We start from the raw sequence: 17,641 nt of genomic DNA on the forward strand, positions 1-17,641 counted from the left end.
TAGTATTCTTAACCCTTTCATCACTCATACTCAATAAAGTACACTAAATTTTAGCACACTGTCCTGAGATTCTCATCTCTCTTCCTCCCGCAACAAGTGACTTGACCTCATGTAACTATTGAACCATCCTCCCCATCCCTGCCCACAAGAGGCAGCCACCCTATCCCCTTTATGTCCTGCTCCTTTTTCTATCTGATATTGGTGCTGGATCCTTAAGGATTGGGTCAGAAAGAATGTGAAAGAGGGCACTCAGCACCAGTATCTTGGATTACATTCCAGACAAAAGACCCCGCCCCCAATTAGTTCCCCTAGGAAATAAACCTGCAAACCCTTGAAAATAGCCAGTTTCTATCATGAATTATGTTTATTACAGCAGTGCCAACCAAGAACATAGCCCCTTTGTTCTAGGCAGTGCACAAACACAGAATACTAGAGTCTGTCATATCTTAAGGTTACGATACCGCTGTTGATATTTCCGCACATAAAAGCCAGGGCCAGCATTAGGGGGTAGCAAGCAGGGCAGTTGCCTGGGGCCCCATGCCACAGGGGCTCCTGTGAAGTTACATTGCTCAGGCTTCGGCTTCAGCCCCAGGTGGCAGAGCTCAGGGCCCTCGGCTTCAGCCCCATGCAGTAGGGCTTCAGCTTTCTACCATGGGACCCTGGATCCCTGCAAATGTAATGCTGGCCCTGCTTGGCGGCCCCCCTGAAATTTGCTCACGGCCCCTAGGGTGCCCCGGACCCCTGATTGAGAACCACTGTTCTAAACAACTGCCAGTGCTCTTGGCAATAAAGGAAGAGAGAAGCTAAATACAAAGACAAGTATCAGGTGAATTGTTCCTAATGAGACAGTTTTCAAAGTTTCCTCTGAGATCATAGTTGCTCATTAAGGACCTGATCCTGCACTCGTTAATTCACTGGCAAAATTTCCATTGACTTCAATGAGGGTAGATCTGAGGCTCAAAAATGTTCCCAGCTTATTGCATATGTTGAACTTTAGAGTTCTATTTATGGAAAATAGAGGAGTCAGACAGTCAAACAGAACACACAAAACTGAATACCAAGCACAATGCATAAAGCTGAAATATGTTCATAAACAGTGCCAGGCTGTGGGGAAATATGATGATACATTTAATAAAGAAATATACACCATAGAAAACGTACTGCTATGTCTGTTTTTTATTTGAAAAGTTTGCATGTCAATTTTATTGAATGGAATTAATAAAATGGTCCTAAAATAAATTTAATAACTTTGCACTTAACTACAATCATAAAGCAGTATTTATTTAAACCTCTTCTATCAAATGAAAGACTTGGGATCACCAGATCAAATGAAATCTCATTAATCTAGAAATATGAATTTCAAATAGATGATTTCTAATAAAAATAAGTGATCTTTCTATAAAGTCATTTGTTGGAATCCTTTATGCCTTTTCTCTGTTACAAAGCCATAATGAGATTTATCTTATCCAAAGCCTTAGCAAAGATTAGCGTTCCAGGGTGACTTCAGAAATCAATCACTTCAATGATTATAAAAAATCCCATTGGACAGACTGAGAGGCAACACAAACCATGAGATTTGATGACCTAACATTAGGTATCAGAGTCCATTCATTCTAGAAAACAGTTAATTTGATTTAATGCTAGGATTAATTTGAAATGAACTGTAAGTACAATACTACAAGTCTTAATTCACTTGTACACTACATGTAAAGTGCAATTGTCTATGGCAACATTTTGGGCCAAACCCATATATAAACAACCATCTGGAGCAGGTGGGCTGGATGACTGACAGATGCATGGGGAGAAAAACAGGGGATGCATTCACTCCCACATCACAGGAGATACTCTACCCCAAGGCATTTTCAGCTCAGTGGCTCCTGTGGGAGGTAGGGAGAATCTGTGTAAAGACACACAACACTTGCATGTATATATCTATATCTACACTGATTGCTTATTTCCGCTACTTATGGCAATAGCTCACAAGATGAAGAACCTTGACTGAACCATGAAAATGCCCTGCTGGGCAAACTTATGACAACATGGTATTCTGGTATGTTGTGAACTGACTAGCAGCGTTTCTTGGAATTATTACAGTAATGACTGCCAAGCCTGGCTTGCTGCTTAGTGTCTTCTTTCTGATGTAAGCAAGATTTAAGTATTGGCAGACGCAAAATGTGTGGAAATCTCCTTATGTATGTCTTTTTCAATATGTTTTCTATAGGGGCTCCAAGGATGAAGATATTTGAAGTAGAAAGGGAGTCTGAAATATGACACATCCATATGAATAAAATTCATTTCCTTGTAGAAATATTTATATAAAACCACTGCCTAAAGTTAAAGTTTTCTAAACTCTTTCATTACTCGTAGTTTTATTTATTAACGTTATATTAAATGTAATTGCATAGTAAGCAGAGAATAGTTAATATTTTTCCACCATACGTATCTCTGTGGTTTGGTAGAAAAATTAATATTTCAAATGTTGTCGGTGGTGTTTAGAAGAGGAAGGAACCAAGGACTGTTGCTCTTTAGCTATTAGAGAAACAAGGTGGGTGAGGTAATATCTTTTATTGGACCAACTTCTGTTGGTGAGAGAGACAAGCTTTCAAGCTTACACAGAGCTCTTCTTCAGATCTGGGAAATGTACGCTGCGTACAGCTATTTAGCTATAACATATTTCTGATTTCTTTTGTTGTATATGCTGGTGACCTTTCGATTGTGATAATATCACGCTTGGGTGACGACGAGGGCATATTATTTCCATTTTTCCATTTATTCAGTTCAGTTCCAATCTTACCAACATATTTCCTCCCCCAGTTCTATGTGTGAAAAAAATAATTTGTGCTCCAGTTTACTTCTCAACTTTCATAAATCTATAAAAGAGTTCTGAACTTCTGGGTTTTTGAACAACAGCTTTTCATTCCCTCAAAATTCTCTCTTTAGCTTAGTTTAGGATGTTGGGCCCAGTCCTGCCAGAAGCCGGGATTCTCCTCCGAGGTGCTAAACACCCTTACGTTGTCTAGACTCTAATGGGAGTTGATGTGCAAAGAACCTCACAGAATGCCCACCCTATTCAGGGACTGTTTGCTGGGACCAGCAATGGGTGAGACAGTCCTTCTGCACTCTGGGAGGATTTTCTTGTGTTCTGAGTTTCATGTGGGTGCTCCCTATTTGTCCTTTGCCAGTCCCCTGCAGTGCCAAATAGGACAATTTGGGAGCTGTGGCTGGTGGCTAATAGCTCTGCTCCCTCTCTGGAAGGGACTGGGAGAGGGTTATTTACTGCAGGGCTTTCCTGGCTTTCAGCATCATTTTGCTGAGCTGTCTCTTCCCCCCGCAGTGGTTCCTGCACATCCTAATTTGTTATTGCTATTCTAAGTGGGCTTTGAATTTCAACTGATCACCTTTTAGGGGTTGAGAAAGGATTCTCCAGGACTGTAGACTAGCCATTCAGTCTGGGATTTTCTATCTTCCCAGAGCACAAGCAAGGCCCAATCTTTTGGGACTGGAGAAACACTGTCCCTGTACAACTATGTATTTGTCCCAAACATTGCTGTTGGTGTAGGAACAATTAACATAACCCCATACCTGTGCATAAAAATGTGACAGGTTAAGGCCAGGTCCTGCATATGAGTTTGAACCTAAATATACAGACAGAATGAGGTACCTCTTGGGTTGCACCTCAGTTACTCAGATGAGGACAAGGTAGTACACAGTTATGGCATGTACCAACTCTTGTTGGGCAAGGCCCAGCAAGGCCTTTCCTGGGTGTATTGGTCTTGATGGCACAGTAGTGACACCATACACTAGGTCAGTTTGCTGCGGGGGTGTTCCTAGGTTATGTTAAGTCATTAAGAATATTGTGACTCTTATTTAACTGCACTGTCTGTGTCTCATTTACTGCTGTGTCCGTCGGGCTTGTTATTCAAGAATTCTCTGCAGCCAACAAGGCAGCACAATAGTTTACCATTCTTTTTCACTACTGTATGGACAAGGAGTAGAAGGGTGGAGGTCATATTACAGTCATTTATCATTTACTGGGATTTAGGAGAGAATATAGGATTCTGTCAGACACAAAAACCTCCTTAATTTAGAGCTAAGGTTTTTGGGTGCAAATCCCCATCAACGTAATCACTTCAAATACAGGAAATCACCAGTTTCTTCCACACTTCTCTGTGCATAGTATTTCTCCTTCTAATATTCATTTATCCTTTCCTTCCCCCACCCCCATCAGTTGTTACATTACAATGTACGCAATCAAGGAAAATAGGTTATCATCTGGAAAAAAACTCTCCCTTTTCCCATTCATTTTCTTGCAATAAAAATGATCATATTTCCAGTAAATATAATAAGAGCTCTAAGTGCATATTTTAAAGACAGAAATAATATTAGTATTTTTTAAATTTTACTTACCAAAATTTCTTTATCACAGTATGAACTGAAGTCATTTGAAATAATTGCAGCATACTGAAGGAGCACTTTGTTGATAGTCTAGGGTGGAAAAGGAAATGTTTAATTGAGATATATAATCATGTAACAGTCTCTGAAGAATTGTAAGTAAAAATACAAAATAGTATTCAAGTGAAAGTGGAGGCTTGTTTTCAAAGCAGATAATATTTGTAAATGATAGAAAATTGTTCTGGATTAAATTTACAAAATTTTAGTTTGCATTTGCTTAGAAAATTGGAAAGGTCACATTTTAAATCCCTTCACAATGGATAAATGTTTCTTTTTTAATGGAATGTAATTTTCTATAACAGAAACACTTTGCATTTAGTTATACTGACACTGAGAAGTAAGAACATTGAGGGGCTCTAGTTTGTGCATTGTGCGACATGTACTAAGCAGAACGTTAGTGAGCTCAGAATCCTCTAGGGTGACAACCTACAGATTAAAATATAATGGACAAATAAGAACCAAAGCAGCAATGTTTAAACCCCAGCAATGTGAACTTAATCCTCACAATCACGTGAATAAATACTTTGTTTACAGACTGAGAAAAGTTGTGATGAAAGCACAGAATTATGTGTAAATACAAACTATTTCATAGCCCTTGGCATTGTAATGGAATTCTAAAGCTTGCAAGAGAATGTGGCAATCCAAGTAGAAAGCTGGCCTAACAAAATGTGCAAGCTTATCAAACAGCAGATTAATAAACCTAGAAAAAACAAGTGGCTGATCCACCCCCAGCTGTTCAAACTTGCCTTCAAATATGATAGAGAAAATTACTTTTGGCTTTTACCTGAAGTGTGATATTTCACTTGCACACAGCACCACGTTTTCCAGATAGGTTTATTATAACTACAGTTAAGGCTCTATAACAAACACTGCTTTTCAAGTATATATACAGTGATCACCCTGTATTAGCAGTATTACCTCTACCTCCTTGTAGTTATTATTCTGGGAATTAAGGGAAATACTGTAAATGCTCAGGTGATATTATTTAATTATCTAAGGCAACTGGCAAGTCTTTAAGGGTGAACCCTGTAAACTCGGCTGTTAATACCCGCAGAAGGTTAGAACTTGACATGCAAGGTCTCAGCAGTGGAGTCTATTTTCAAAAGAAAAATATGTTTAATCTTTGGCATTTAGAAAAATAAACATGTTTATGGTCTAAAACTTGTGACTCAGACCATAGAACCCAGAAACCTTAGGTTAACAAGCAAACAAAAAATGGCAGGTGAATAGCACGTGACGTAGCTTAACCACTTATGGTATTTTGAGAAACATAATGAGCAAAATAATAATATCTAGCTCTTGTAGAGTGCTTTTCGTCAACAGATCTCAAAGTGCTTCACAAAGGAGACAACCATGATTACCCCCATTTTACAGATGAGGAAACTGAGGCACAAAGCAGTGAAATGACTTGTCCAAGGTCACCTAACAATGCAGTGGCAGCTGGATTTAGAAACTGGGAATAGCATCTAAGTCTCCTGAATCCTGGTTCAGTTCTCTATCCACTAGGTCATGCCGCTTGCCTCCCCTTCCAAAGCAAAGCCCACAGCTGAGAGCTCTGGGGAGGAAAGACCTATGACGATTCCCTCCTTGAGTTCCTTTGTCCCCCATCATGCACTGCCAAATAGGCCACAGGACCCGCCCCCAAGCCCTGTAGATCCTGGGGGATCAGTTGGAAATGAGGGTCTTTGTCATAGCACTGGCTCTGGCCCCTGATGATGCTTGCGATCTGGCAATTCTATGGCATTGCTTTAACAAGTATAGAAGGTCATATCCTCTTCTATGCTGAGCTGATGATTGATGCCATTGGGGTGTGGTAAGATGGCTCAAAGTAAATTTTCCTCTCTCCAAACCTGGGGCTCTGGCTTTGGCCCTCCTGTCCCGACACATTCCTATCATGCATTCCCCATTCCTGACATTCCCCTTATATCAGAGGTGGGGGGAGTAAGTGGTATAAAGTCAGTTATGCCTGCTTTACGCCAGCTTAGGGCATCCCCATTCTGGGGAATCTTTAGAAGCCCTTTTAGGGCTGGTTTAGGTCCCTTTAAGCTGCAGGGGCCAAGGATCTGGCTCAAAATGTTGGAAGGATACTGTATAGCTAGAAATATTGTACAATAAAGTAAGTTAAGAAATCCTGGTTGATAGACATTAAGCAGGGAGTATTTATCAGTGGTGAAACCTTAAAATGGAGAAATAGAGGGCAGCACATAAGATCCCACAGAGATCAGCACTTTTCAATGTATTCTTTAGCAATCCACAGAAAATGGAAAATCGTTGATTTTTAAGTGACATCAAAGAATGAGAGATGAACTAGCCGCACTGGGTCTTCAAGAAAAGCTCATAAATTCACCAAGCTTCCAAAACAGCCTAGCAGGGCAAACTATCCATCAGGAGGACCAACATGCTGATGAGGTGGCAGAGCAAGAAACAAACACACACACTCTGGAGGGGCTTCAACCAACAATGCTTTGGTGCCAAAACTATGCAGAAGTAAGGCTCCAGATTTCTTCCAGCAATCCCACAGACCCGACAGATCACTATGTTTCACTGATGAATTGCTCTGAAATCTAAGGAGTGATTCAATGATTAACAAGAACACCAAAGAAGTCAAGACATTCGGTAACATATGCTCATATCTAGTTTTACTAAAACATGAAGTCCAGAGATTAGAGTTCCTCAAATTGGGTGATGAATTAAGAGAAAATAAACTGGTCATTTCCCAAGAATAAAAACAAAGCAACTTCTCTAAGGATCCTGGTCTGCAACAGGGAATATTGGTTCTAAATAACATTAGAATGTTTTTAAGCACGACAACAGAATGTTACTTTCTCTGAAACTTGGTCAAGATGCATTGATTTTAATCTACCTTCGCAAATCTTCTCATTAAATGAGACAGTGCTTCAGGATTAGGGCACTCCAGTTTCTTGATAATCTCGAAGCTTTGATTGAGTTGTGTGAAGACATCTACCACAGAGCAAGAGAAAAGGGCATGATCTGATGTTTGCTGGAACTAGAGGAGAATAAAGAGGGGGAGGGAACAAAAACCCCAATTAAAATTAGTTAACATTTGCAAACCCACGTTCTGACAATACAACAGTATTTATTGAATTTCTAACACTTTAAATCCATCCTAGAGCCAGAAAATGGAAATTAAAAAAAATTGCTTGCACTTTTACAGGGTGTAACACAGACAGTGATTTTATGTGTTCTTTTCTTTTGTTCTGGGAACAGGATGAAGCTTTACAAACTACAGCAATAGTCCTGCACTGGGATCTGCTAGTGTAGACACTTACACCTATGTGGAGTCTCATTGGCTTCATTAGCACTCCCAAGGAGTCAGCGCTACAGGGCTGCATTTCAGGACTAGGACATAAATATTTAGCCTTCTTTGGAGCTGTATCATGAGTACCTGAATCTCTGCACAAAATATGTGGCATGGAATTCTGGTTCCACTGAAGTCGATAGCAACACACCGATTGGCTTCAACAGGGCCAGGATTTTACCCACGTTTTTTGGTCTGACAGCAATATGATCTTATGGAAGTGTGTCATTTGCAGCTTATGAGACTTGAATTTAATAACTGTAGATACTCCCCCTGCTAACTGGAGAATGCTACTATTATATTAATATGGCATTGCTGTAGTAATATTTTTATCATTGCACTGCATTAATAAACATATGATAAAGATATTTTTCTATAAAAATGTTCATCCAAAAGGGTGCTCATCTGAAAGTTCTGTATAAACCAATACAGAAACTATAGAAAGGAACCTCTGAAGGCCTCTCACCTCCCAGATTAAATGTAGCAGCTGCTGGGCAGTGCAAAGCAGCATCAAGCACTAGTGTAGGGCAAGCAGCTAATAAGTTCTGCAATTGCAAGGGGATCTTAGGTAGGTAAAAAATCACTCAGGAGTTGGAATCTGGCCATAGGGTTAGCATCGAAGGGTAAGTACTGGCCAGTAATGACTCTGCATAGCGTGTGATGTCTAATAAGGACACAGCATAAGGAGTACCTATACTGTATGGCACGTTGTAATACCAAATCTCTTTCCTGACATAATACAATTTTTTATAAAAAGGACTTACTCCAACTTTTTTGTCTCTTTCCAGTGCTCCATGAAGAAACTCCATTGAGACATCTTCATTTTCATCCAACCACTGAATGACAAAAGGCTCAAACCATCTAAAAATTACAACCATTGATGTTTCATGTTTGCCTTAAAATATTCATTTTATTCTGGAATATACACAGAGTTATTGCTCTTTTATGACATTAAGGCATTTTAATATTATGATTATATATAATATCAACCATTTGGATTTTGACCTGACTTCTAAAATGTCCCCATAATTTTTTCATTCATACATTACTGCGTATGGTATGCTTTGGATTTGCATGTATAAACTCAGTTTTGGCAGGTGCAAAAATGTAATTTTGAAAGATGTCACACTCAGTATTAGAGTTGCAAATATGATCCTTTTATTTTGGCCAATTTTAATTATAAAATAGCATTCCTATTTGTTATTTAACTGCTTTCACATCATAAGCATGAATTCTGCTAAAACACTAATTGCTATAAATGGGAGTTATATGTGCATTTTATGGAGAAGGGCTTTCCCCTTACTAACATTAAAATAAATAGCAAATTTGTGTATATCTAGAGAACCAGCATATGGGCTGCATTAGTAGGAACATTGCCAGCAGATCGAGGGAAGTGATTATTTCCCTCTATTTGGCATTGGGGAGGCCACATCTGGAGTATTGCTTCCAGTTTTGGGCCTCCATTATCAATAGCAAAGATAATGAGGCTGTATTATCTTTTCTAAGGAATCTCTGTGGGGCTGGAAGAGGATGAACTTTTCCCCCTCTGTTCCCTCCCCAACCAACAAGGATTGGGAACATCATGCACAGATCAAGGTGCATGAGCATGTGAGCTTCTATCGTCTGATAATTAGAAAGTGTCCTTTATCAAGAATGATTCCATCAGTTTTTTGTTTTTTTTTAGCATATGTTTGGATTCTTACTAATAATGGGATGAGCTGGAGATAGTTTTAATTTGGTAAAACCTCAGCTGTGGTGTATTTTATTTGCAGTTTTGGATTTATGGTCTATGGAAACCAATGACAGACCCCCAAACTTTCTGAGGCAAGTTATTGGAATTCTAAAAATCAGAAGACATAGGAATGTGAATGAAGATAGAGCATAGGACTAAAAGCGTGAATTAACTGCAGCAAGCGAGAAGAAAAGAGAAACAACAGAAGAAAATTAGTCATATGGAATAAAAACTTTTATTGCTCTTATTGCCCATTAGTGCTATAACTTACTCCAGGTTTTGGCATGAAATGACTATAACGACAAATAACTAATACTGTTGCCATACCCACATTTTCTGCCGTCCCCTGGGATCCTCTGACCTAAAGATTTTGCCATTTGTGAAACCCTTCTATTAAATGCAATTGTTGAATAAACGCATTAATCTGAAATGGTTAACAATTTTTAAAATATCTGGTATAACTTATTTTCGGGAGTAAAGAATTAAGGGGGAAATATGTGCAGAGTATAAAGAAAGGGTTATGAGTGCTGCTTAGCTTAAATGCACTCTGCTTTTAGTGTTATAACAGATAAATATTTAAAGAAAATAAAACTTAACAAGCAGAGCACAAACTCAGGGGAAATTCTCCCCACTACTTACAGAGAATACTCGGGCACTGCATCCTGTAAGGCAGGGAGTTCTCGCACATACTCATTATAAAACCATTTCACTTTGAAGTGCAAATTCATATAATCTGTGCTCTTGCATAACCGCTGCTTTTCATGTTCTATAGAATAGAGAAAATAAAAACATTTCATAAAGTTCTGATTGTAAATAACATTCTTGTGTCTCAATGCCATTTCTAACATTACTAGCACTAGTGAAATAAATTATACAGTACTTGCATCTAAGGGCAAGTGGTCTAATTTCTCAGAAGAACTCAGCACCCACAGTTTCAACTGTGGCTTCTCAGCACCTGGAAAATGTCAGGCCACAAATTATGTAAAACATTTTGAAGCCTCCATCACTGAAATGATCTTTAGCTATTTGTGAAGTAAAGAGAATACTTTCACAGAGTAAGTAGAATACTATAGTGTCTTGCTGCAAAAGTGGAGAATGAATATTCAATAAAAGAAGGAGAATATTCTAATAGTTTCTATATCAAACTCTCTTCCCTTATTCTGATTCCTCTTCGAGTGGTATGAAGTGCACTGGAAAAGAAGATAGGCAAGAAATAAAAATACAAGTATGAGGTAAACAAAAGAAAATAATAGCTAGCCATAACTATTGGAAAAGTCTGAAGAAGTGACTACTGTAACTTTAAACAGGTTGCACTTATAGTGTGTAGTTAACACTCAATAAATTGCAGAAGTGGGAAGAAGAAGACACCCCTACAACCCTTAATATATTTGATTTTTTTCCTCCTCTGCACCACTGTGACGGGGCAGAGCGGCCCCGCACTGGCGCAGCAGGGGTTAACCCTTCCTTCCTGGCAGAGGAAGCCCCGCCCTGGAAGCCCTGCTGGGCATGCTCCAACTGGAGACTAGGTATAAAAGCCTGCAAAGCCGCTCAGTTGGGGCTGACTGCCGGAGGAGAAGGATGCACACAGCCAGCTCCCGAGGAGGGACAGCCCATGCTCGGGGCTCCAGGAGCCAGCCTAGCCGACCCACACCCTGCATCTCAGATGGAGGACCCGCCAGAGGGGAACGGACTGGAACCCATGTCTCCGGAGGAGACCGCGATGTTGAAGGTAGGAAGTGACCCAGGGGAACTTGAGCGATAAGCAGCGTTAGAGCAACACTGATGCTCGGCGTGTTGCGGCCGGATCCCTGCCGAGCCAACGGCAAGGGGAACCCCGCCATTAGGAGAGCCCTGGGTCAGGACTTGGTGGAGAGGAAGGGCCCGGATCCCCCTACACCTCTGGCCATTGGGCCACACTACCCTGAGACTGAGGGGAGTTACATGGACTCTGGCCGTTGGGCCACACTACCCTGAGACTGAGGGGAATTATATGGACTCTGGCCATTGGGCCACACTACCCCGCTACTGAGGGGAGTTATATGGACTCTGGCTGTTGGGCCACCCTACCCCGCTACTGAGGGGAGTTATATGGACTCTGGCCGTTGGGCCACCCTACCCTGCTACTGAGGGAGAGACGACGGATGGTACACCACCAGGAGGGGGCGCTCCACTGGGCAGAGCTAATGCCCAGAGACAACCAGTAGGAGGTGCCAGGTGGTGAGGCCCAACCCCGTTACAACCACCAATAGAAGAGCCATTTTGATAGTGTTATCTTATTAAACTGCTTTTTAAATTTGGTGCCTCCACCTTGCCTACATATTCCTATCCAGGGATGTAAGGGAGAGAAGTTTCTCCCAATACACAGGACAGCTAGAAGATGTGTGTTACCCTGGTAGCAATTTTTGTCAGTATCTCAGTTGTGCAGAAATTATATTACAGTAAGGGAGTGGAATGGGGGCACTGTTCCTAAACACTGTGTGTTTGTTGCTTGTAAACTCTATTTACTTAGAGCATTTCAATTTCATGAAAAGCACCGGTAAAGTTGTGCCTTTCCAGGGATCACTTTACACCTGGGCCCAGCAAGCAGGCTTTGCATGTGGCCATTTTCTACTTTTTTAAAACCACATTCCAACTCTGTATTCGGGTTTTGGAATAAAGGGCCTCTCTACAGCTATTTTGGAAGTTTCAAAAATTCGAACCCCTCCCACCGCCCCTTTTCAGGTAAATCAAAAAGTTTCACTTCGATTTTGAGCTTTTTCATTTTAATTTTTTTTTTATATAAAATTGAAGGAACATTCTAAATGAAAAGTGGTTTCAAACAGAAAATTCTAAATGTTTAGACTGAAACAAGTAAGTGAAATGGATGCAAATTTGTGAAATGTTTTGGTTCACCTGAAACTACAGTTTTCACTGTAAAAAAAAAAAAAAAAAAAAAAAAAAAAATTCACCCAGCTCTACTTCCAACACCAGAGAATGTCACTACTTGAAAAAACTGTAATAATCCTAACTTTAGACATATGTAAAAGCTATCTTGCAGGCAATCCACTTTAATAATAATGCTGATGTGTGGTCCACCTAAACAACAAGGGAATACAAGAGAAGACCAGGTGTGGGGGGGATGTGGAACTTTACTGTAGATGAAGGAACCATGAAATGTATGCCTTTATCTCCCACCAGCTGTGCACTGAAGGACTGTGCCATCAAACAGGGAGGAAGAGAATGAACAATTAGATTATGGCAACTTCGTATATTGTTAAAATGTTTCCATACCAAGGAATGGGTAAGAGCTTATGATCAATACCAATACACTTCATGTATGGATTTCATGTAAAATGCTGACAAGCTGTAGTTATCAAAGGAAGGACAAGTTCCCTTTTTATGAATAAAGTGTGTACAAATTTCCTTTAAAAATAAACTGTGCAATTGCATAATATCCAAAGCTAGTACTAGTGTTCTGTTGCTTCAGGCAAACTAGCACATCTGTGCCTACCAGCCCACAGTTTTCTGTCAATCATATTTTGCTGTCCTAGATTATCACCTGCATAGTAGTGAGCCACTAGCAGTTACAAATCATCTAGTTATCCAAACAGTTCCCAATCTTTGCTCTACCTCTTTGCCACTGCAAAAATGTAGAAAACGTTAGTTTGATTTTTTTTAAACAAGCCAGAGAGAGCAAGAGATATTTTTGTGTGACTTGACTTCATATTACCGTCTCTCCATACAGTTACCCAGCCAACACTTTAAAGATGAAAATAAAACAAACTAGAAAACTTTACATTTGATGAATTGCAAAGCCAGATTCAAACACTCTTAACTGTTACTATGATTTCAGCGCTTTTATTAACCCAACCATGATATGCAAAATTGATGAGAACGTAAGTGTTGGTTTCACACAGTCCAATAGAGTTTAAATGATTCTTTAACATTTATTTAGTAGCTAGATATACTGCATGTTTAATTTTAACTGAGATTCAAATCTCTCATTAAATTTACAAAATAAAACATTTAAGTAGTTCCTCAAACTGCTGCGTAATAATTTTGTATACAGTTTCATCTCTGGAATGTAAATGAGCCCAACCTTCAGTGCTAGGAATATTTTACCACAAGAATAAAAATGCTTCATAAAAATTGTTATCTCTAATCTAATCATGTAGTTGAAGAAAAAAATACTATTTTTATTAGCTAGGTACAGTGTATTCCTAAAAGGCTTATTTTTATATAAAGAGCCAAATTCTGACCTAGTAGGTAGGCATGGGGATCCTCCCACTGACTTTAGTAACAGCTGTAGTTTGTAGCAAAATAAGGCTAAAAATATTCACTTTTGCAGACACTTACTCATAATCTACTTTCAAGCATTTCAACACACATCAATATTCTTGATTACAAGGTATCTCCCGCTGTCAGCCTTTGTCACCCTTTTGCCTGAGCTCTCAATGGAGAAGATGGCAACACGAAGTGGTAAGACATGTTGTTTGCTTTCCCTGTCCTATCTTAATAGAAAAAACTATTGTGAAGAGAACTTACTCCACTTTCTTGTATGTTCCCAAAGCTCCCTTAGGAAACTCAACTGACACATCTTTGCACCAAGAAAACAATTTAAAATGTATCTCAGTTTTTAAAAGGCATCATTGCTCAATGAACGCTGGAAATGGAACAGTGGAAATCACCAGGAGCCCATCTCCCAATATGCAATAAAACAGTTGTTCAATCAAAGGAAAGTCTTCAGATTCAGCAGGACAGATGCCTAGGGCCCTAATAAATTCACCATCCATTTTGGTCAATTTCACGGTTATAGGATTTTAAAAATAATAAATTTCATGATTTCAGCTATTTAAATCTGAAATTTCATGGCGTTGTAACCCAAAAAGGAGTTGTGTGTGTGGGGGAAGGGTCGCAAGGTTATTGTAGGGGGGGTTGTGGCACTGCTCCAGCAGCAGTGCAGAAGTAAGGATGCCATGGTATGGTATGGCTATCCTTACTTCTGCGCTGCTGCCTGCAGAGCTGGGCCCTCAGTCAGCAGCCACCACTTTCTGTCCGCCCAGCTCTGAAGGCAGCTGCCCAGAAATAAGGGTGGCATTGTATGGTATTGTCACCTTTACTTCTGCACTGCTGCTGATGGGGCACTGCCTTTAGAGCTGGGCGCCTGGCCAACTCTCTGGCTACCCAGCTCTGAAGTCAGCAGAGAAGTTAAGGTGGCAATACCACAATCCCACTAAAATAACCCCTGCAACTCCCTTTTGGGTCAGGACCCCCAATTTGAGAAACTTTTGTCCCTGCCGTGAAATCTGTATAGTATAGGGTAAAAGCACACAAGACCAGATTTCATGGGAGGGAGGAGACCAGATTTCACAGCCCGTGATGTGTTTTTTATGGCCATGAATTTGGTAGGGCCCTACAGATGCCATATAAACACATTGGCATAACTGAAGGGAAGGGAGTCCCAGAGATGCCCTGCCTCTCCTCCTCTTGAAATTGTACCAACAGATGGACAGCTGTCCCATACTCACCAATCTTTGTTGCTGTGATTAGATACAAACAGAAATGGGTCCAAGTCAAAAGGCATGGACATGGATCCAAACTTCCCCAACATTTGTATGTGTAGGTCCAGGGTGTTAATTGAGCCCATTATAGAGATGGGGCTGGCAGTAAAGTTTTAGACTAGGGACCAGATTTATAAAGGTATTTAGGCATTTCAAATGCAAATAGGTACCTAACCTGCTTTGTATATCATACTTAGGCATCTAACTGCCATTGAAACCTATTTTGATCTTTGGTACCTAAATACCTTTGTAAATCTAGATCTAGGTCCTAGATCTAAACTTCATCAAACTTCAAGATCTAGGCTCATTTTTCCATATACAAACAATAGACAGTCCCCTAGGTAGAAAATAAATCTCCATTTATTAAAATACCTTAAAGCTACCATATGTCTTGAAAAATATACAAAAACTTTATTCAGCTTCATCTGTTCATAAAGGAATAACGCCCCCAAAAATTTGTGCCCTGTCAAAATTAATGGATAAGCTTCTAAAATACAATTAAAGTAGTTTTATTTGAAAATTATTTGATTGGGTCCTATGTGTATAAAAGTGTCCACTGGACAATTTCAATTATAAACAGTTACAGTGAAGAGCTTATGTTTTCATCTCATTACTGTTTGCTCCCATGGTGACTTCTGTTAAGTAACCTAATTAAACTCTCTTCTATTAACTGTACAGTAGCTTGATTGTCAGGTTCTAAGTTAACATACTAAAAGCAGAAGAAAAGGAAAAATACAGGAGAAATGCTGAGCAATTTTACAAATCAGTTTTTACTTGAAGGAAAAACAACAATCAGGAGAATACAGAGTCAAAATTAAGATGTTTGTTTCTATTTTAGCCCCAGAACCTTGGGCAGTTTCAATAAGTACCATGTGAGATAGCAAAAACTGATTGCAAAATGCATACAGTGAATTAGTATATGAGAATTATATGGTAATGAATTTCAGTTAATGCCTCAGTGTATCTATTGTACCTATCAAAGGATTGAAGATGTAGCTGCTAACATAGAGGCGTCACATCAGTTTGAGTAGAATACTGCCTAGATTCGATTAATTAAGACAGACTGGAAGTCAGCACAGTTTTTTGGGCCTCTTGTGAATCTGGCCAGGATAGGCAGATAGTTTGGGGGAGGAAGAAAGTGGAAGAGGCCAGGAGACCTTGAGGAGAATTAGGGTCATTTGCAGGCCTGCTAAAGGAAGGCTGGGTGGGAGAAAGGCCTCTCAGTGGCAGTACATCTCATACTTCCAACTCCTTGCCTTCAATGTCAAGGCCTTTTGTCTCCCACTACTCTGCTTGCCTGTGTATTCTCTCACACTGCCACCTGGGTCTGGAAATGAACTCCCGGAGCCCATGTGCCATGCAACTGTGTTTATCCCCAGTCAAAAACCCAGCACTTTCCTGCTGCTCCCCATTTCTCAGACAACTTAATTAAAATAAAAGGGGAACTAGCATGATCTGTACATTGCATAAGCAATTAATCTCCTGTCAGGTATTGTGTTAATTTCATTGTCCCTAATCCTTCTGTTTGCCTACCTTAAGGCTACAGCATGTCCAATTTAGGGTTGGATTGTCTCTAGTACACAGTGTGTGGGAAAAGGCTTTATGTAGAGTCCAGAGAGTCCAGAGACAATCACAGACCCTGTGCAAGAGTGCAGACACTCCCTCTGTGTACTGAACATTGCCCAAAAGGAGACAGGGAAAGGTGGGGTTTATGGTCTCTTTATGCTGGGCCCAGTGTACTTAGCAGGCCAGGTACACAGGAGGAGGCTGTGCCATTTTAAAAGATGATGCAGATTACACCCTAACATGGAGTATATTTTGCATGATACTTCTCTGAGTTCTAATTGTGGTGGAGCACCTCGGCAGAGTCCCCTACAGATAGGGCTGTGTCCGTCTGGCACAATGCAGATCTTGGATTGGTAAACTACTCAGAGCAGGGACCTATCCTCTCTACTTTGTCTGTAAAGGGCCAAGCACACCTACCATCTGACCCTGTAGAAACAAGGGACAGTTATAATAATTGATTATTATGATTTGGTAGTCCAGCTGTTCAGAGAGACTTGCATGTTCATCAACATTTGAATGTTTATACAAAAATATGGGTGCTGATGTAAACTGACCCTCCAAGTCCAGTAATCTAAATTCTACTAGAATTTCACTGGAAACCTGCCACTGTTGCACTATCATCGTCAGCATAAGTAATGGTGGGAGCGTTTGTATAGACACAGCACACGTGTTTTCACCACAATGTCATCTATTCTGATCACAGCAGCTGTGGATGCCAGTGAAATAAAAACATCCATTCTTGTGTACCCTAATACTCCCACCACTGCTCTCACTTGTGAAACTGTTCCGTGGTTGTGCAATGGTGAGAAATTTCCCCCAAAGTGCTAGTGTAGACAGTCCTATATGCTTTGTCTTCAAAGTAATATTCTGGATGATGGAGCATCCTGTCAGTAAAGAGAGTGCTAATGGGCAAAACTAGTCCTCAGCATATTATGGTTGCCTTAATTGCTGACAAAGTTTCTACACTACTAGAAATGTTTAAATCCTTATCAAAGCTTCTACAAAAAACCCATACTCTATTCCCAAAATACA

At 40.1% G+C, this 17,641-nt stretch overlaps 1 protein-coding gene across 1 annotated transcript in view; it reads right to left on the reverse strand.

Annotated features, from left to right (window-relative positions):
- The window catches only part of UNC13C (unc-13 homolog C), a 402,367-nt gene that overhangs the window by 91,928 nt on the left and 292,798 nt on the right, over nt 1–17,641 (reverse strand). The window contains exons 19-22 of the mRNA XM_065411637.1: nt 10,143–10,269; nt 8,536–8,632; nt 7,316–7,459; nt 4,408–4,485 (exon numbers count right to left, since the gene is read on the reverse strand). Of these exons, the coding sequence (XP_065267709.1) occupies nt 4,408–4,485; nt 7,316–7,459; nt 8,536–8,632; nt 10,143–10,269 (446 nt within the window). The remainder of the gene's footprint in view (nt 1–4,407; nt 4,486–7,315; nt 7,460–8,535; nt 8,633–10,142; nt 10,270–17,641) is intronic.

This window comes from Emys orbicularis, chromosome 10 (assembly GCF_028017835.1).
Source record: "Emys orbicularis isolate rEmyOrb1 chromosome 10, rEmyOrb1.hap1, whole genome shotgun sequence".
NCBI classification, from domain to species: domain Eukaryota; kingdom Metazoa; phylum Chordata; order Testudines; family Emydidae; genus Emys; species Emys orbicularis.